At 38.5% G+C, this 16,063-nt stretch overlaps 1 protein-coding gene across 1 annotated transcript in view; it reads left to right on the top strand.

The window, feature by feature from the left end:
* FREM2 (FRAS1 related extracellular matrix 2) overlaps positions 1-16,063 on the top strand; it is a 142,902-nt gene that overhangs the window by 62,023 nt on the left and 64,816 nt on the right. The window contains exon 3 of the mRNA XM_076364204.1: positions 15,613-15,759. Coding sequence (XP_076220319.1) covers positions 15,613-15,759 — 147 coding nt within the window. The remainder of the gene's footprint in view (positions 1-15,612; positions 15,760-16,063) is intronic.

Here is a 16,063-nt window from a genome sequence, read left to right as displayed (position 1 = left end):
GCTTGGGGCAGAGAGAGGGACAGAATTGCAGTTTAAAAATAAAGGTTAGGTTTTATGTATTGAGATTTAATAACAATTTTTATCCGTTGGACTTTACAAACAAGATTAGTAATATTTTCCCTCTTTGAAAAGGCAGGAAACTGAGGCCTAGATAGACAAATTATTTTCTTAAATAGGTAATATAGTAGGTACTTCTTTGGAAAGCTTAAAGCTAGAGTCCACCCTTCTGAGTGGCAAGATAGGACTGACCAGTAGACCAAGGTTAAAGCAGGAAAGTTTCTCTAGCACAGAGAAGCCTATAGCAGGTAGGGAGTCAAGGATCTGATTTAGCAAGGGTGTGGGCATTTGTATGACTGAAGTTACATGTGTATGTTAGAATGATTGAAACTTTATTATGTATCACATAACTTTTCAGATTTATCTCTAAACAGGTAAGGAATCACTGCCATATTTTTCTTTAATATGTGTCCATTTATGTGGCATGGACTGTTTTGCACAGGAGGATCAGCACTGGATTGCTTTCAGCCTGACCAGCTGGTCACTCAGCTTTCACAGATGGGCTCAAATGTACGTCTTTCCAGAAGTGTCAAACAGTGGCCCAGCAATCAGTGACATTTTATATATTGCATAGCTACCCATGTGAAGATTAATACTTCTGCCATCCCATCTTCTGATGTTAAATCAATTGACATCCACACCTGTTCAGTCCTATAGAACAGAGAAAAAAATCTAGTCAGTGTAAATTATGCATCTAATTCTTATGCACCTCTCATTAACCAATCCTGCTAAGTAAGTCCTTAATTTTCTTCTATAATTAAGGTAAGAAGGGAGAGGAGTATCCTTGAAAGACATCCAGGGGAGAGCTCATCTTCCTAAGCAATGAAGCTTTCACAGGTAGCTCGATGGCAACCATTAGCTAGAAGGATTTCAGTAGCCATCTATACTTACCTGGCAGGAGGGCTGCCCAGGCTGATTTGATTTGAGATGTCCTATTAATCTCACTGAGCAACTGGTGAGCTTTGTCATCTTGTCGCCTCCGCCTTGTGCTCCCACCTCTGCTGTATCCACTGTTCTTCATGGCCTTACTGTGCCTGGGGCTTCTCTGGCTTTCCTGGAATGGGCCTCCCAAACCTGTGGGCCTCAGTCTCCAGCATGTTGCCACATACTACAAGGAGTAGGGATCCTAACAGGTAGCAAGGGCACTGTCAGATTTAGTGGGGGAAAGAAAATAAATATTTTGAACAGCCATAAAATCAGTTAAAAATAACAAGTTTAACACCCCCAGCCAAAAGGAGGAGGTAGGTGATGACAGCTCAGCACTGTGTCATCAACTTCGTTTGGATTGCTGCAGGCTGAGGTGAGAGGAGTTTTCCCAGCGACTTTGCAAGCATCCCCAGTTGCGCTGCAGCCCGGGGAACCGCTCTGGTTTGTGTGTCAGCGATGTTATCAGCTGCAGCGGGCAACACGCGGGAGGCTGAGGTCGTGTCCCGACAGGTGAGCGCTATGCAGCTCCCTTTCAAGAAAGGGTGGGAAACCCTTTCCTTAAAATTGAGAAACATTTGTGCTAACTGGCATGTTAAAACAGCTGTGGTCACACCTCCACACATTTCTGTACGAACTCTAAGGCAAAAAATGTAAACTTGAGACCACAGATACCCAGGCCTTCACCTGCCTGTATGCGATAGCCAGCAGATTCAATGGGAGCTGGGCTTGATTTGACAAAAGCATTGCCTCCCTGGCCCTTGGGAAAAAGCTGAAGGATTTTAATTTCTGAATACATGTGGGAGAAGAGTCATGGAAATCTTGATCAAGGATTTTTCAGAAGCCTGAGTGATGCCAAATAAACTTCAACTTGGCACGTCAAAAAACACACCTTGGTATTTGAAGGTCAATATGTAATTTTTGAAAAGAATCTTGCCAAACCTATTATAAATAAAGGGATTTTTATATAAATATGCCTCTTCACTTATCAAGACATTGCAGTATTCTGCTAGTACATTAAGACAGGGAATAATATCTAAAACAGTAATCTCTTTTCAAGCTGAGTAAAATGTGAACCATACATAAATAAATGAGTTGTTAAAATCTGTTTTGTGCTAAAAACATAAATTTAAAGATGCAATTTTTTCTATTGACGATTTTCATTTAATTTAACTACTTATCTCAAAGCATAAGTGGAGATTACATGCATATGCAGAGAGAAGGAGGGAGAGAGAAATAATGTGTTGGAAGCAACGTACTATCAAGATTGAGTTGTCATAATTTCACAGTCACTTCTGTCCCCTGTCCCTCTGCTTTATGTCTGTTGAGCTTCTCTCTTGGGAAACTCACAGTAGTCATATTATTCTGGAGTTTCAATTCTGATCTTCATTTCAGAAGTACTTTCCTGTACTTAATTTTGATATTTAAACAGATTTCTCACATCTTGCCTTGAATCTTTTAAGGAATTTTTGGCTTCTCCCAATTTATTTATTATTTTCATCTTGCAATATACATTGTGACTGCAGAGTAGGAATTTGAGATAAAATAAGAATACAGGAATAGAATATAATTGCTGTGTTAGGAATACACAGTTCTGTTCCATAGGATAGGCCTCAAGTAACACTAAAAAACTTGTCATGATATAAAAAAATAATGCATTAATGCAAAAATACTTATTTCCTCAACAGAACTAATATCTTTGACTACCTCTTTACAAGGCTTGTCTTAAGGCAAAGTTACAGTGTCCTGTAACTATCAAAATATCAACAATTTTGTATGTTTTCAGTTTTTTACTCTGCCCTTCCTGAGCAGGACTAAATCACCTGCAAAAGGTTATAGGTTTGGCATAGCTTAAAAAGGATCAAAGGCACCACAAAGGAGTTTCTCTGGTGAAATAATATTAAAAGTTAAGTATTTGAGATTACTTGGTACAATTACTCTGAAATGAATTAAAAGTAAATGTTAAATGAACCTACCTGACATTTGTTCTCCTCCAGTCAGTCGGGCATTTTATTTGTTGCATTGCCAGAACAGAAAAGGAACCAAAATCCAGGTCTGTGGAAGTGAATTCTTAATAAAGGAAAACAGTTCAATCACTTTGACATGGAGTTAAAAGAATAGTTTTCCTATCAGTGCTCAGTGAGTTACAGCAAGTCCAGTTGATAAAATGGAAATGCCGTTCCATTTTGTTTAGAGTAGGTTTTGCAAATAACAACAACCTCTTTAATCCCTCTTGCATACATTTTCCTCTTAAGGCTGTAAAATTTGAGATTTATGGGTCTGGAGGGGAATTCTCTGCAAAGACAGCATTTAGCAGTTAGAGTTAAAAAGTTCAACTACTTCTTCAAGGGAAATTTGCCAATATGACACAAATACCAATTTCAAATTCATTATGAAAAATTAGAGGCCTTGGTTTCAGATTGCACCCACTCATGTGCCCTGGTTTTAAGCATGGGAATGATATTGCAAGCATTGAAACACTAGAGACATATGAAGGAGTTTGCAGTAGCAGGTTCTGAATTAAAATGTTATTTAAAGAAAGGGAAATTGGTATATTCTTTTACCAGAATAAAGGAATTTCTTAAAATAGTACAATATTAAGCAAGGTAATATTTTGATTTTCTGTTATTACTCATTAGTTTCAAGACTGAGGCTGAGGATACCTCATGACCCTCAAATTTAACACTTTGTCTGATTAGGTTTTAAATGGCAGTAGTTTTCCTACAGGCTAATATGTGTGTAGCACTGCTTTAAAGGTATAAACCAGAAGAAAGTCCCATATGAGACAGTAATTAAGCAAATGGAGCTAAACCCGTTATTCTGTGAGACAAGGAAATGAACCTTGCTTCAATTCAGCTGGAGTCTGTTTTTTGGGAGCAGTTGTCTGGTGCCACAAAACAAACTAGTAAGCAGAGACCTGAAGACTATTAAGTTTGTTTTAAGAATGTGTTGCCAGAGATCTAATAAATTTACTTACTGCTGCAGGCCATGCATGCATGAAGCCTTACTAATCCAGGTGGTGTTTTTTTTCCTTCAGAGGGAGGTGCAGGGTGTGGTTCCTTAGGAAAAAAGGTATTCTGCTTTAGGTAAAATGGGCATTGTTTAATGATAGACATGACAGCTTGAGTGTTATGTTTGGGTTTTCTCTCACAAGGAAGTTTAAATCATTTTTCTGATGCTAGGTTAGTTTGTGACTACACAAAGTGCTAATTAGTTTAACAACAACACGGAAATAACTTTATAATAATAGAATAATTCTTCTAAACCAAATAGATTTTTTGTTGTTATTTTTAAATATTCCAAAGATTACTTTTAAAGTGTTTGAATTTACCAGTTTACCATATTACAGTTCAGGACTAGTCGTATCTTTGAGTTTTCTCAGGACTCTCCTTTGTGCACGCATGAAAATCACGTCATTGGACTTTAGTTAGCCATCTAGACTGGTGTGTTGAACACTCTCCCTTTGTATTCAATGGAGTGGGCCAAATCTTTCAGAGGGTAATCCAGCTGTTCATATCAGATGTACCTGCAGTTCCTGAAGATGCAGTTCTTTCCATTCATTGTGCCTAGACAGCTAGCTTAAATTAAACATCTTTGACATCATAAAATTAGATTATATGAATCCTACCCTTAAGTGGCAGGTGTCTTGTCTTCACCTTCTGTGGAACAGGAGCCCGTTGATTATGTTCCTGTGCACTGGGACCTGAGCAAAAACATACTGTGTTTTGCCAGTAGTGGTTATTCACTGGAACTATTAAATTTGGCTGCTCTGAATTTTTTTCTGCTGATAAGCAGTGGTCATTGTTTATCCAATACGCAATAACATAAAGCATCACTTCAAAATAAGGACTTATCTCTACAATAAGAACAAAGACTTCTGACAACAAAGTGCTGCTAATAGAACAGTCTACAGACAGCCCTACCTTACGGTACCCTCACTTTTCTGGGTCTAGTGGGACATTATGTTCAGTAGCTGTCAACTGTCCCCTTTCAAATGCTTCCTCTCCTTTCCATCCCCTTGGTTTTGGTTTTGTCCTGCTTCTCTTGAATCTGTTTATATGCCTTAGTTCTCCAGAAGGGAGGGTAAGCTCCCAAACATTTTACTCTCTCCCTTGTCCTTTACTACTTTCAAATAAAGGCTATCACCAGTGATTGCTACCTACTGATTAGTTTAAAATAATCCATGATAAGTGCCTAGCAAATAAGGCAATACCAACCAAGAGACAGGTGGCACACTTTTTTTTTTCTTTTTTTTTTTCCCTGTTCATCACCTTAGAAACAGTGACAGGGCAAAATAAAGTCTTTCTTCTGCTTTGTTACCTGTCACCTCGTAAATTCAGTATAACACCAACTTTTGCATGTGCCTGCTGCACAGGAGTTTCTTAGAGGTCAGCCTTCCAAACAGCAGTCTGTTGGTGACTGCTTGTCCTCAAATACTGGCCAAAATCAGGTGCATTCAGCGTAGCTTCAGGTTATTATTTGTTGTGTATCCTGATCTTTTAACATGCTTGCTTTCATCATTTTTAGATGTCTTTTTTTTTTTCCCCCCCCAATTAGTGCATGCAGGCTGAGAGGGTGGGGTCCGATTAGGAATTGTTTTGAGCAGATTCTGTGATGAATGCCTTGCTCCTGTTGACATTCAGTGAGACAAAGTATTTCTGGAAAGAAAACATTGTCAGTTGTGACTTGTAATGAGAACAGGCCTGTATTAGTTAGAAAATATACTTTCTATGGAACTGATACTTGTGGCACTTCAATTTCCAAAGAAATTTTTCCATATAAACTGTATGATGATCCAATGTATCAATGGGATTTAGATCGGATCTTTTGGTCATTGTCATCACTGTAACCTGTCTGGCTGCACTGTGAATGTTGCAAGGTTTTAAAGTGTTGTAATATGTTATTGTTGGTATGTACGTAGAACAAGTATTATATATCCATTCTTTTGTGAATATATTAATATAGAAATACGTGTGATTAAAATAATAATATATATGTTTTTATATCTAATGAACTGTCATTATTTTACTTTTAGCCTACCCTTAATTTCATTTAAACTCCTTGCTCTCTTAGAGGAAAATTTAGGCTGCATCTGACATATTTTAAGTGCCTACTTTAAAATGAGATTAATCAAATTCTAGAGTGTGATTGTCAGGAGAAAGTATTAGCTAAAGTGATTCTGTGAATCCTATTCTATATATGTTCTCCACCAATGTATACTGAACAGTTTCTGAGTCTTTGAGCAGAGCAATAAGATATTGTCTTATCCTGTGAAAATGTTTTGAGATATTTTATTTTGAATCAGGACAAAAAGTCAAAATTCTTGTAAAGTTTTGCAGAATAATTGAGCGTAGGCTTTTCAATTTGAAAAAAATTGAAATGTACAGTTCAGTATTTTTAGGTTTTGCATTAAAAATTAGTTTAAATTTGTTAAACTATTAATATGAGAAGTTATATATACCTAAAAGACTTAAGGCAGACTGTTTAAAAAGATGAAAATTCAACATTTATTCTCTGCCAATATTTTCAGTAAAGAGATTAATCAAAGCCAGTCCTTTTGTGAACAACTTTGATTTTGATGGATTGGTATTTTGAGGGAGAAGAGGAATAATATGAATATTTTTTGCCCAGTTGTACTTTGTTCAGTCCTGCTAAGAACTTTTCGGGTATCTCAATGTCCTTCTCTTCGGTTACAGACAATGATTCAGGAGCATATATGGGTATGTGCTTAAGCATTTCAATTAGTAGCACTTCAGTAGTACCCTGAATCCATGAAATTATTTACATACTCACCATTGGAACTGTAGAAGTGGGAAGCATTCAGCTCCTGCAGAGCTAGTCCCTTGCTTACAGCACAGAATCCCAAACCAGCAAATGAATCTTTTGGATTCCCTTGAAATCAGTTGCAAAACTAACCACTTAACACTATAAAGGCTTTCAAACACACACAGTGCTCCAGCATCTTTTTTTGGTAATTCAAACTGGGTTTCTCTTTATCTGCTTTGCTCTTTTCTTTGAAAGCTCGCGGCCTTTTGCTGCAGCCAGTAGAGTGAAGGTGTCCTGGCTCTTGGTGAACTAATTTGTACTGAGCTGATTTAAACTGAAATTAATTTAAAGCTATGAAATGCAGTGGCTGAAGAGCCAGTGCATGTTTGCTTCCACAGGTTCTGTAAATGAAAATCTGGTTAATCACTTAATCAGAATCTGGTTAATCTCCTGCAGAAGAACTAGGCATAGATTTGAATTGGGAATTCCTTAAATTAACCCAGCATGAATCTCCAGACTGTGCTTGGAGACATCCTTAGTTACGCTTAGTTGACTTGTACTAGGACCAAAATTTAATATGCACTAGCTAGCCTTTACATTCACGTCTCTTCTCTCACTTCCCCTTCTCTTTTTGTAACAAAGCAACTATACAGTATTCTTCAGATATTTTTTCTGCTACATGACTTCAAGCATTTGCTTAGTCTGAGCCCTGGCAAATGTGGCCATTCCAACTTGTTTCTTGGGGGTAGACATAAAACAGAAGCAAAAAAAGAGTTACAGAAACTACTGAAAGACGGAAACTGTCTGCAGTTCATTGGATACCAGCAATTACACTCCAGGCAAGCCAAGTCCATAGTGCTGGGAAGCATGTGTTTTCTCATGAAAAGAAAGTCAAACAAAGCATTGTTTTAGCCTCTAATCACTAGGGGCTAGTTTAGGGGGTTGGTTTTGGTTGCTCTGCAAATATATTGAGTTACAGTGGCAGAGAGAGTGCAGAAGGGTGCAGAGTTCAGCAAGTTATTTTAGTGATTGGAGTCCGTTATAGTACATTTGAAAAAGACTTATAAAGGTGAAGCATTTTAATGGGTTTCTAATTGGATAAAATTATTAGGGTAGCTTATGCATTGTTGAAGTCCATTCAAAACATTCTAATGGCATATTTTATGTGCTGGGTTTACTGATGCATTTCACTTCTGCAAATAGTTTTTCTATATGAAATTAAGGCAGTTTTACAGGATATGCCTTTTCTGATGATCTTTCATAGCAGAGGGAATAGCATATGATGTGCTGCCCCAATGCACTCAATAAAGCACATTTATTATCTATTTTATATGGGGGGGGGTTAATAGTTTGGCAGACAAGATTTACTTGAGACCTTTGCTTTTTTAACTAGGCAACTAACTTTTAGCTAGAATGTACTGGGACTATGACACAGAATAGCAAATCAGAGTTGTTGAAACTATGTGTCTTGAGCTGAACATATAATATCTTCTTCTCTGTATTTATTCTGACTAGCAGAATCACCTGAGATTATATGTTCCTTCTCTAGTCTGGCAAAAAACATGTTCATACAAACCACGACTAATGACTAACAAATAGTGTGGGGATCAAAAAACTTGGGAAGTGCTGAAGTTGGAGACAGGGAGCTCCATGGCTAAATGGGGAATCATGATGTTTGGGATAAAGATTTCTGCATTTCACATCAGATTTAACTTCTAATAAAACTGTTGAGGTAACTTTATCCTGGTATATATTAACCAAGGTGGCTTGGCACAGAAGGAGGCTAATCAGAGGATGAAAAACTGGAACAGTTGTCTAAAGATGGACAATCCTCTTTTCTTTCCTCTCTGTGTCTTTGTTTTCTCTGCAGGTTGAACTCAAGTGTTCCCCAGGGCTGGGGCCGGTCTTGTTTAATATCTTTATTGATGATCTGGATGAGGGGATCGAGTGCACCCTCAGTAGGTTTGCAGACGACACCAAGTTGGGCGGGAGCGTTGATCTGCTCGAGGGTAGGAAGGCTCTGCAGAGGGACCTGGACAGGCTGGATCGATGGGCCCAGGCCAACTGTATGAGGTTCAACAAGGACAAGTGCCGGGTCCTGCACTTCGGCCACAACAACCCCATGCGGCGCTACAGGCTTGGGGAAGGGTGGCTGGAAAGCTGCCCAGCAGAGAAGGACCTGGGGGTGCTGGTCGGCAGCCGGCTGAACATGAGCCGGCAGTGTGCCCAGGCGGCCAAGAAGGCCAATGGCATCCTGGCCTGTATCAGCAATAGTGTGGCCAGCAGGAGTAGGGAAGTGATCGTGCCCCTGTACTCAGCACTGGTGAGGCCGCACCTCGAATACTGTGTTCAGTTTTGGGCCCCTCACTACAAGAAGGACGTTGAGGTGCTGGAGCGTGTCTAGAGAAGGGCAACGAGGCTGGTGAGGGGTCTGGAGAACAAGTCTTATGAGGAGCGGCTGAGGGAACTGGGGTTGTTTAGCCTGGAGAAAAGGAGGCTGAGGGGAGACCTCATCGCTCTCTACAACTCCCTGAAAGGCGGTTGTAGCAAGGTGGGTGTCGGTCTCTTCTCCCAAGTAACAAGCAATAGGACGAGAGGAAATGGCCTCAAGTTGCGCCAGGGGAGGTTTAGATTGGATGTGAGGAAAAATTTCTTTACTGAAAGAGTGGTTAAACATTGGAACAGGCTGCCCAGGGAAGTGGTTGAGTCCCCAACCCTGGAGGTATTTAAAAGACGAGTAGATTTGGCGCTTAGGGACATGGTTTAGTGGACATGGTGGTGTTGGGTTGACGGTTGGACTCGATGATCTTAGAGGTCTTTTCCAACCTCAATGATTCTATGATTCTATAAGTTCAGGAGTGGGTTTCCTTTTTCAGATGCTTCATGTACCTGCTGCAATGAGGAGATCCATAGGAAGGAGGATAGAGTAGTGCTGACTTCAGTAACCCTGTCTGAATGAGGCACCCAGTAGGGTCAAATATTTTGAACCAAAGAAGAAAGACTGCAGCTCTTGCAGACACACAAACAAATCAGCAAGCAGTAGCAGGACCTGGAAAGAACTGAAGGGAGAGGGAGGAAACATATGATTTGTTAAGATGTCTTGCTGTGGTTCTAATTATACCATACAATGACCCCTGAACTATAGGTGTGGTTGTTAATATTTTGCAATTGCTTTGGTTCTCCTTATTAACCTCCTCTTGCAGTCTGTTTAGGAAGCCAGATAAGAAAAGAAAGGAGAAAAGACCAACAGTAAATTTTTTAAAGGAACTCTTCTTTCTTAGTGCTTTATTTACCTTTTTTTTTCCCTCTATCTTTCTTGTGATTGATGTATGTTCTTTGCCCTGGAAGAATTTATAGGGATTTTTCCCCATTAAACAACCTCACCTAATGACTAAAGAAGGCAGATATGTTGCACCATAAAGCTCTATAAGTACCAGACAGCTGCATTTGTACAGACTTCTGTCTTGTGAATATGATGAGTCTGTGTAGCTACAGTTATACAGGTTAGGCATTCTTCAGCTGATTCACCTCTGACTGATTATGCCATGGATGCCATGTAGGGAAGCCAATATCTGTATCAAGATACATCAATTTCTATTGTGTCAATAAGTGAACACTGTGGTGTAGTTGTATGCTTTTGTTTATGAATTAGGGTTCTGGGGTAGCTCCTAGGGACAGCAAAGCTACAATCAGACATTCTTTATGGAATGCCCTTCAGGTTGCCGGTGCTCAAGAGACACAATTTAATGACAGTTATATTTTATACTGTCTTCACATAGCTCACTGATCTGTGGAGAGAACTGGAACTGATTCTTTCCTTCTCTGAGCTCTTTGCATCATGATAGAAAGTTCTGACAATCTAACCTGTATTTCTCAGGGAGGTTTTATATCTTTTTAAAGATATCTGAGCAGCATGGTTAGAAAGAGAAATGCTTAAATGGGAATATTCAGTTTATATTTTTCCCTTTAACCAGTTTACTGACCAAGTCTTCTTCCCCTTCCTCTTTTATTCATGTTGAGTAACTGAAACTGGAGTTTTCAGATTACTTGATCTTTCTAGGAATTTCTGGTTTGATGACCTATGGAAAAATAATATGTCACTGTTTTCTGACAGGTGACCAGTTTGCTGACAGGACTCCCTATAAAGACCGATTCTAGGTGACATCCATCTTTTGACTTGTCATATTCAAGCAAACCTTTTCATAGGGTAGTGTCCTCAGCAGCCTCAGTCAGTCATGAAGTCACAGTCATGAAGTCACTTTGTGACGCACCTTACTCTAGATCCTTAGCTTTAGCTCCTTACAAAGTTTTTGACTGTGTCTCACAACTCTTGCCATCTCATTTCTTGTGAATGTCTCAGTGCACCACGTCCTGTCTAGCGTCTTCTGATTTAGCACTTCTGCACTCTGATCACTGGCAAACTTCAAGAAACAGGTTTTCATGCATCACTATTGCAATGTCTTGCCAGCCACATCTCGTTGATATATAAGCAAAGTTACTTTGGATTTACTTCGTTGTAACACGGCCCTCCTCCCTTTTGTTTAGTTTTAAAAGCAGTCTAGTAATGGCTTCCCTCTCCAAACTTCTGATGTATTTGTATTACAGGCACTTGTCTGGGAGAGGAACAAAAGCAAAACTGTCATTGAGGTATAGTACCTTGATTATTTGCCTAGCAGCTAAATGTTTGATTATGCCCAAGGGAAGTGCTAGTGAGCAATGCAAAATTCATTTGCCTATAGAAGTATTACTGTAGAGCAGATAATTAATTTCATAGGGAACCAAATTAAGATGGCATGTGCAATTTTATTTCTGATGTTTTATAATTTCTGAAAGCTATACTCTTAATATTCTTTACAGACCTTATGTTTGCATGGTGCTTGGCTCTACTACGTTATAGAAAAGGCCCAGTTTCATCTAGTTCAGGCATGGTGGAATTCATCTTACCCATCATTAGATGACTATAATAAAAATGTCTACAACGTAGCTCGTCATGACAGGCATCTTTAACAGCTGCTGAGGAAAAATGCACGTATTTCTGTGTATTTTGAGGCACAGCTAATCTCACTCAAAAATAGATGTCTGAAATAAGTCATAGCCTTACAAAGTGCCTCTTTCCCGGTTTTGGCTATAAAGACAGTTTAGGATTTCTAACCCAACGATAAATACCTGAAATTAGATAAGATGTATCATATGCTTCCTGCTCTATTGTGTCAGAAGTCTGTTATAATAATAACAAGAATAATAACAATAACAACAACAACAACATTGGGTTTATTTTTTGGGGACACTGGACTGTGAAATGGCTTGTATGATTTTGAAAATATGTCTTCTGAACACAAAAAGCACAAAGTGAAGAAAGCAAGATCTAAAATATCTCTATTCTTTTCTTAAAGTTCTAAATCTGATGGTTTTAGTACTGCACATTCTAAAAGGTGAAAAATATATATTTCAGGGGCAGAAGTAGGCCTGTAGAAATGGAGGCTTGCTGGAAGCCCCTAGAAATAATACTTTTTGGGTTTTGGGTTTTTTTTACTCTAAGAAAAAATAGAAACTGCTGAAAGCAAGAAATAGGTGGAATTAAGACAATATTAAATCTTTCATATTGCCTTTCTTGTGCTTTTTGCTTCCTAAATTTCATCCTTTCATTAGGTTTCTAACTCAGTATACTTCAACGTTTTCCATAGCTTCAATGACAGGAATGAACTGGTTGAGTAGTTGGCTACTGAATTTTTTCCATATGACTGTTCCTTTTTAACAGATGGGATTTTTTCTCTTGTATAGTAATTTTGATATGTTCCGTAATTATGTGCAAATATAGATTACATTTAAGGTTGAACTATTTACGACACTAGAGATGAAATGTAAGAGACCTGTGTGTAAGTAAGCTGTAGATTGTGTACCTGTGTCCACAACATGTTTAAACCATTAGTTCTTTGGATAATAGAACAAATGATGCCGGATTTCCTATTGCTTTCCATCCCCTGGCTGGAATCTCTTCTGTCTAAAAAGATACAAACTCTGCTAGAAGCTTTTCCTTCAGCTGGGGGGTTTCCAATGTCTGACATTCTCATTTCTAGTAAGCTCCTGCAGAAGTATTTTTTCTCAGGAGTGATACTAATAGGTTCTCTCCCCTCTAATTGCCAGTAAATTTTCATTCCTTTTATATCTTAGAAACTTTTATCCCTCTGTCAAATTATGTTTAAATTGGGCAGTGTGTTCAAGGGTGGCACACAAATGGCTTTTCTCACTAGATTAAAGCACAAGACATATTCTGTTGCATTTGTCCCAAGAAACTAATGGGAAGACATAACATATGGCTAACCTAATGTAAGTGCTGGTATAGCTAACACTATAGTTACTGGTTTTCTTGTGGTGCTCATTACAGTTTTCGGTATGTGTGTTTGTAGCCTTCCCCTTTGTCAGTAACAATAGAGATGAAAAGAGCAGAAAGAAGCAGGGCAAGGAGTGCAGCGTGATACTGCAGTAACTATTTCCCTCCTTTTGTTTATACAGTACCATTGCCTTTATGTGAGATTACACAAGTATGGCGGTTGTTTTTTTCTAGTAGACAGGTCAATAAGGAAATATAGAGGCTTATCTTTGAAGCAGAGTGGAAGCATATTGAAGGGCTGCCTAATTTTTCAAGGAATAGAATGGAAGAAACTGGAAGGGGAAAACCAACCTCCATTTGGCTCTTCCTCCAGTAGTTAAGCGATGAGTGAACTTGAGATACTTAGATATGTTTCTCTGCTGTTCAGTGGAATTAGTTTATTCACTGGCTTGTGTGCAGAAGTGTTAATTTCTAAAGGGAATTCCTTGCACATTTCAGACAGTCATTACCTGAGCAAACCTTGTTCTGTAGCACCTTGTGGGAAGGAAATCAGACGACAGCCTCTCACACAAGCCAGCGTTCCCAGAAGACAGTTGCTGGGTGAGCATCTGCCTTCAGTGAGCTGAACAGGTTATTTTATTCTTGCTGTGGAAATTAGAGGATTCTCCTGAGTAGTAACAAACACATCCAATAGGATTATATGCAGAACTTGATTGGTCATGCCCTTTTATCTGTGGCATCCAGAATCCCTACACTGACAAGAAATGCCTTTTTACTGTGGAAAATCAGTGAACAGATGGAGGTAAACTGTACATGAGAAAGTAAAGCTATGCTATATTTTATCAGAAATGTGTTAATCTAATTTGAGATATTCAGTCTGTTGTACAAATACTTGATTTATAGTCAGTGAAATGGGTGCTAGCTCTTTTCAGCTATTACCTTTCCAACTGAAAAAAAGTAGCATTTTTAACTGGACCTTAGAGTGCCATCTGTTTGCATTTGTTGTTTCTGGATTGCTTTTTTAGACTAAGAAAAACTCCATGAAGCCTGCCATTTCAATAAACAACTCCTGTTTTACAGTTGTACAAATCCCATTAATTGTAGACACAACAGCTTCATTTCTGCTGGGAGCGAGAGATTAGGCTGAGACATGCTCAGATTTTAGGCTGGTGCTTAGTGTTTTGCAACTGGAGTTAAATGATTTCCATATCATCCCCTCCAAAACTTTGAGGGATACTTCCTGTATTCCTGCATTGCTTTGGCTTCAAAAAAGGAGCCTACTTCTGTTGATAAATATATGAGCATTTTTGTTTGAGGAGGACTGTGAAGGTTCTTCCAATTATTAGAAGAGGAAATACAGTCTTCAACTTAAGGACAATGCCATCAACAGCTGCCAGCCAGAGATACTGACTTGGTCCATGTTAGCCATTCAGTTTCCCTAGCTGTGTGTACAGCTTGCTGTCCTGTGCTTTCAATTCCCAGTGTTTGAGTACACAGAAAACGTCCATGTTCAGTGAGACTGTAGGGAAGCTGTTGTGCTACTGCCACAGTAGAGGCCTTGGAAAGGATCCCTGGAGTCTGCTTTCTTCACCAGGAGCATGTTGCTACAGTTGTGCCTGTGTAAAAAGAGCTGTGAGGACATCTTTTGGTCTATTGAAAATTGACTCTCAAAACACATCTTAGCAGCTTACTCAGTTGGGGGCATTCATCATATGGTGGAGATAGGTCATTGCAAAATAGTTTAAGAGAATTCCAATATGCATTTGTATCTCTCTAAATCTTCTTAGGTGACATAGGCAATCATACTTAACCCAACAGTTACAAGTATGTAAGCTTAGGAGAGCATCAGCATAGCTATAAACTATGGCGTATATCAGGGATACTTAATCTTGCTGAAACCATTTCCTAGGAAGATGTGACAGCTGTTCCTAAAATCATACAGTGCTGATGCATAAATTCTAAACCAATAAGAGCAGAAAATGTTAGATTTAGTGAACAAAATACTGAGTTTTAGAAGCAGGCTGCATGGGTAAATGCAGTCTAAAAGATGGTAGGTATCATCTCCAGTCTCTCAGGATATAAAGGGTCTTCCAGTGCTTCTGGCAGTCTGATCATATCGAGGAAGTTCTGCATGATGTCCTACATTGTGTGTCATTTGGAAGTACCAATACAGTTCTGCAGAAACTTGGATCATCCACAATTTTTGTAATTTCTAAAAAAGGCATCCCAAATATATTTTGATTAATTCTTGTTCTTTTTCCCTTAAAAAAGAAGAAAATTAGCATACTCTGGAATGAATGTGACTAGTTTGCATGCATCTAAGATAAAATTTATTCCTATATGTACCAAACGTATCATGGTTGAGTTCTTCACTTGCTATTTCTTAGTTTTAAATATTTAAAACCTTTGGATTGTAATGTCCAGCTAAGATACACGTCTTACCCAGGATACAGGTTACATTACCTCAAAAGACAAAGTAGTATTTAACAAAAAAGAAAAATGAATAAATATATCTTTATCATTTTGTTTTGCAGGAGGCAATAAGCTGAAGAATCAACATTTTCGCCTAAACTGGGCATGGATCTCCTTAGAAAAGGAGTATTATTTAGTAAATGAAGACTCCAAATATCTTGATGTTGTTCTTAAACGGAGAGGTTACCTGGGAGAAACGTCTTTTATAAGTAAGTTCAATTTTAACCTTATCAGTTGCTTCTATAAATCACTGGTCAGCTAGTTGATAAAATGCATCAATACAGCTATATCCTTTTACTGGTGTTTAATACTAAGCAAGCTAGATTCAAAGAAGTATGTTTATTTATTAAAGCAAATATCTTTTGTTATGCTAAGTATATGATTTCTTTAGTTATACGATGAAATTGTCACTTTTTTTTCTTCTGCAATTTTTGACTTAACAACCCAAGACCCAGTCCTTCTTTCTTTGATTTGATTGATACCACTGTTGTATTTGTTTCACAGAATACAGTT

This window comes from Aptenodytes patagonicus, chromosome 1, assembly GCF_965638725.1.
Source record: "Aptenodytes patagonicus chromosome 1, bAptPat1.pri.cur, whole genome shotgun sequence".
Taxonomy (NCBI): Eukaryota; Metazoa; Chordata; class Aves; order Sphenisciformes; family Spheniscidae; genus Aptenodytes; species Aptenodytes patagonicus.
The sequence above is the reverse complement of the archived record's forward strand: the minus strand, read 5'-3'. Positions and strand labels throughout refer to the sequence as shown.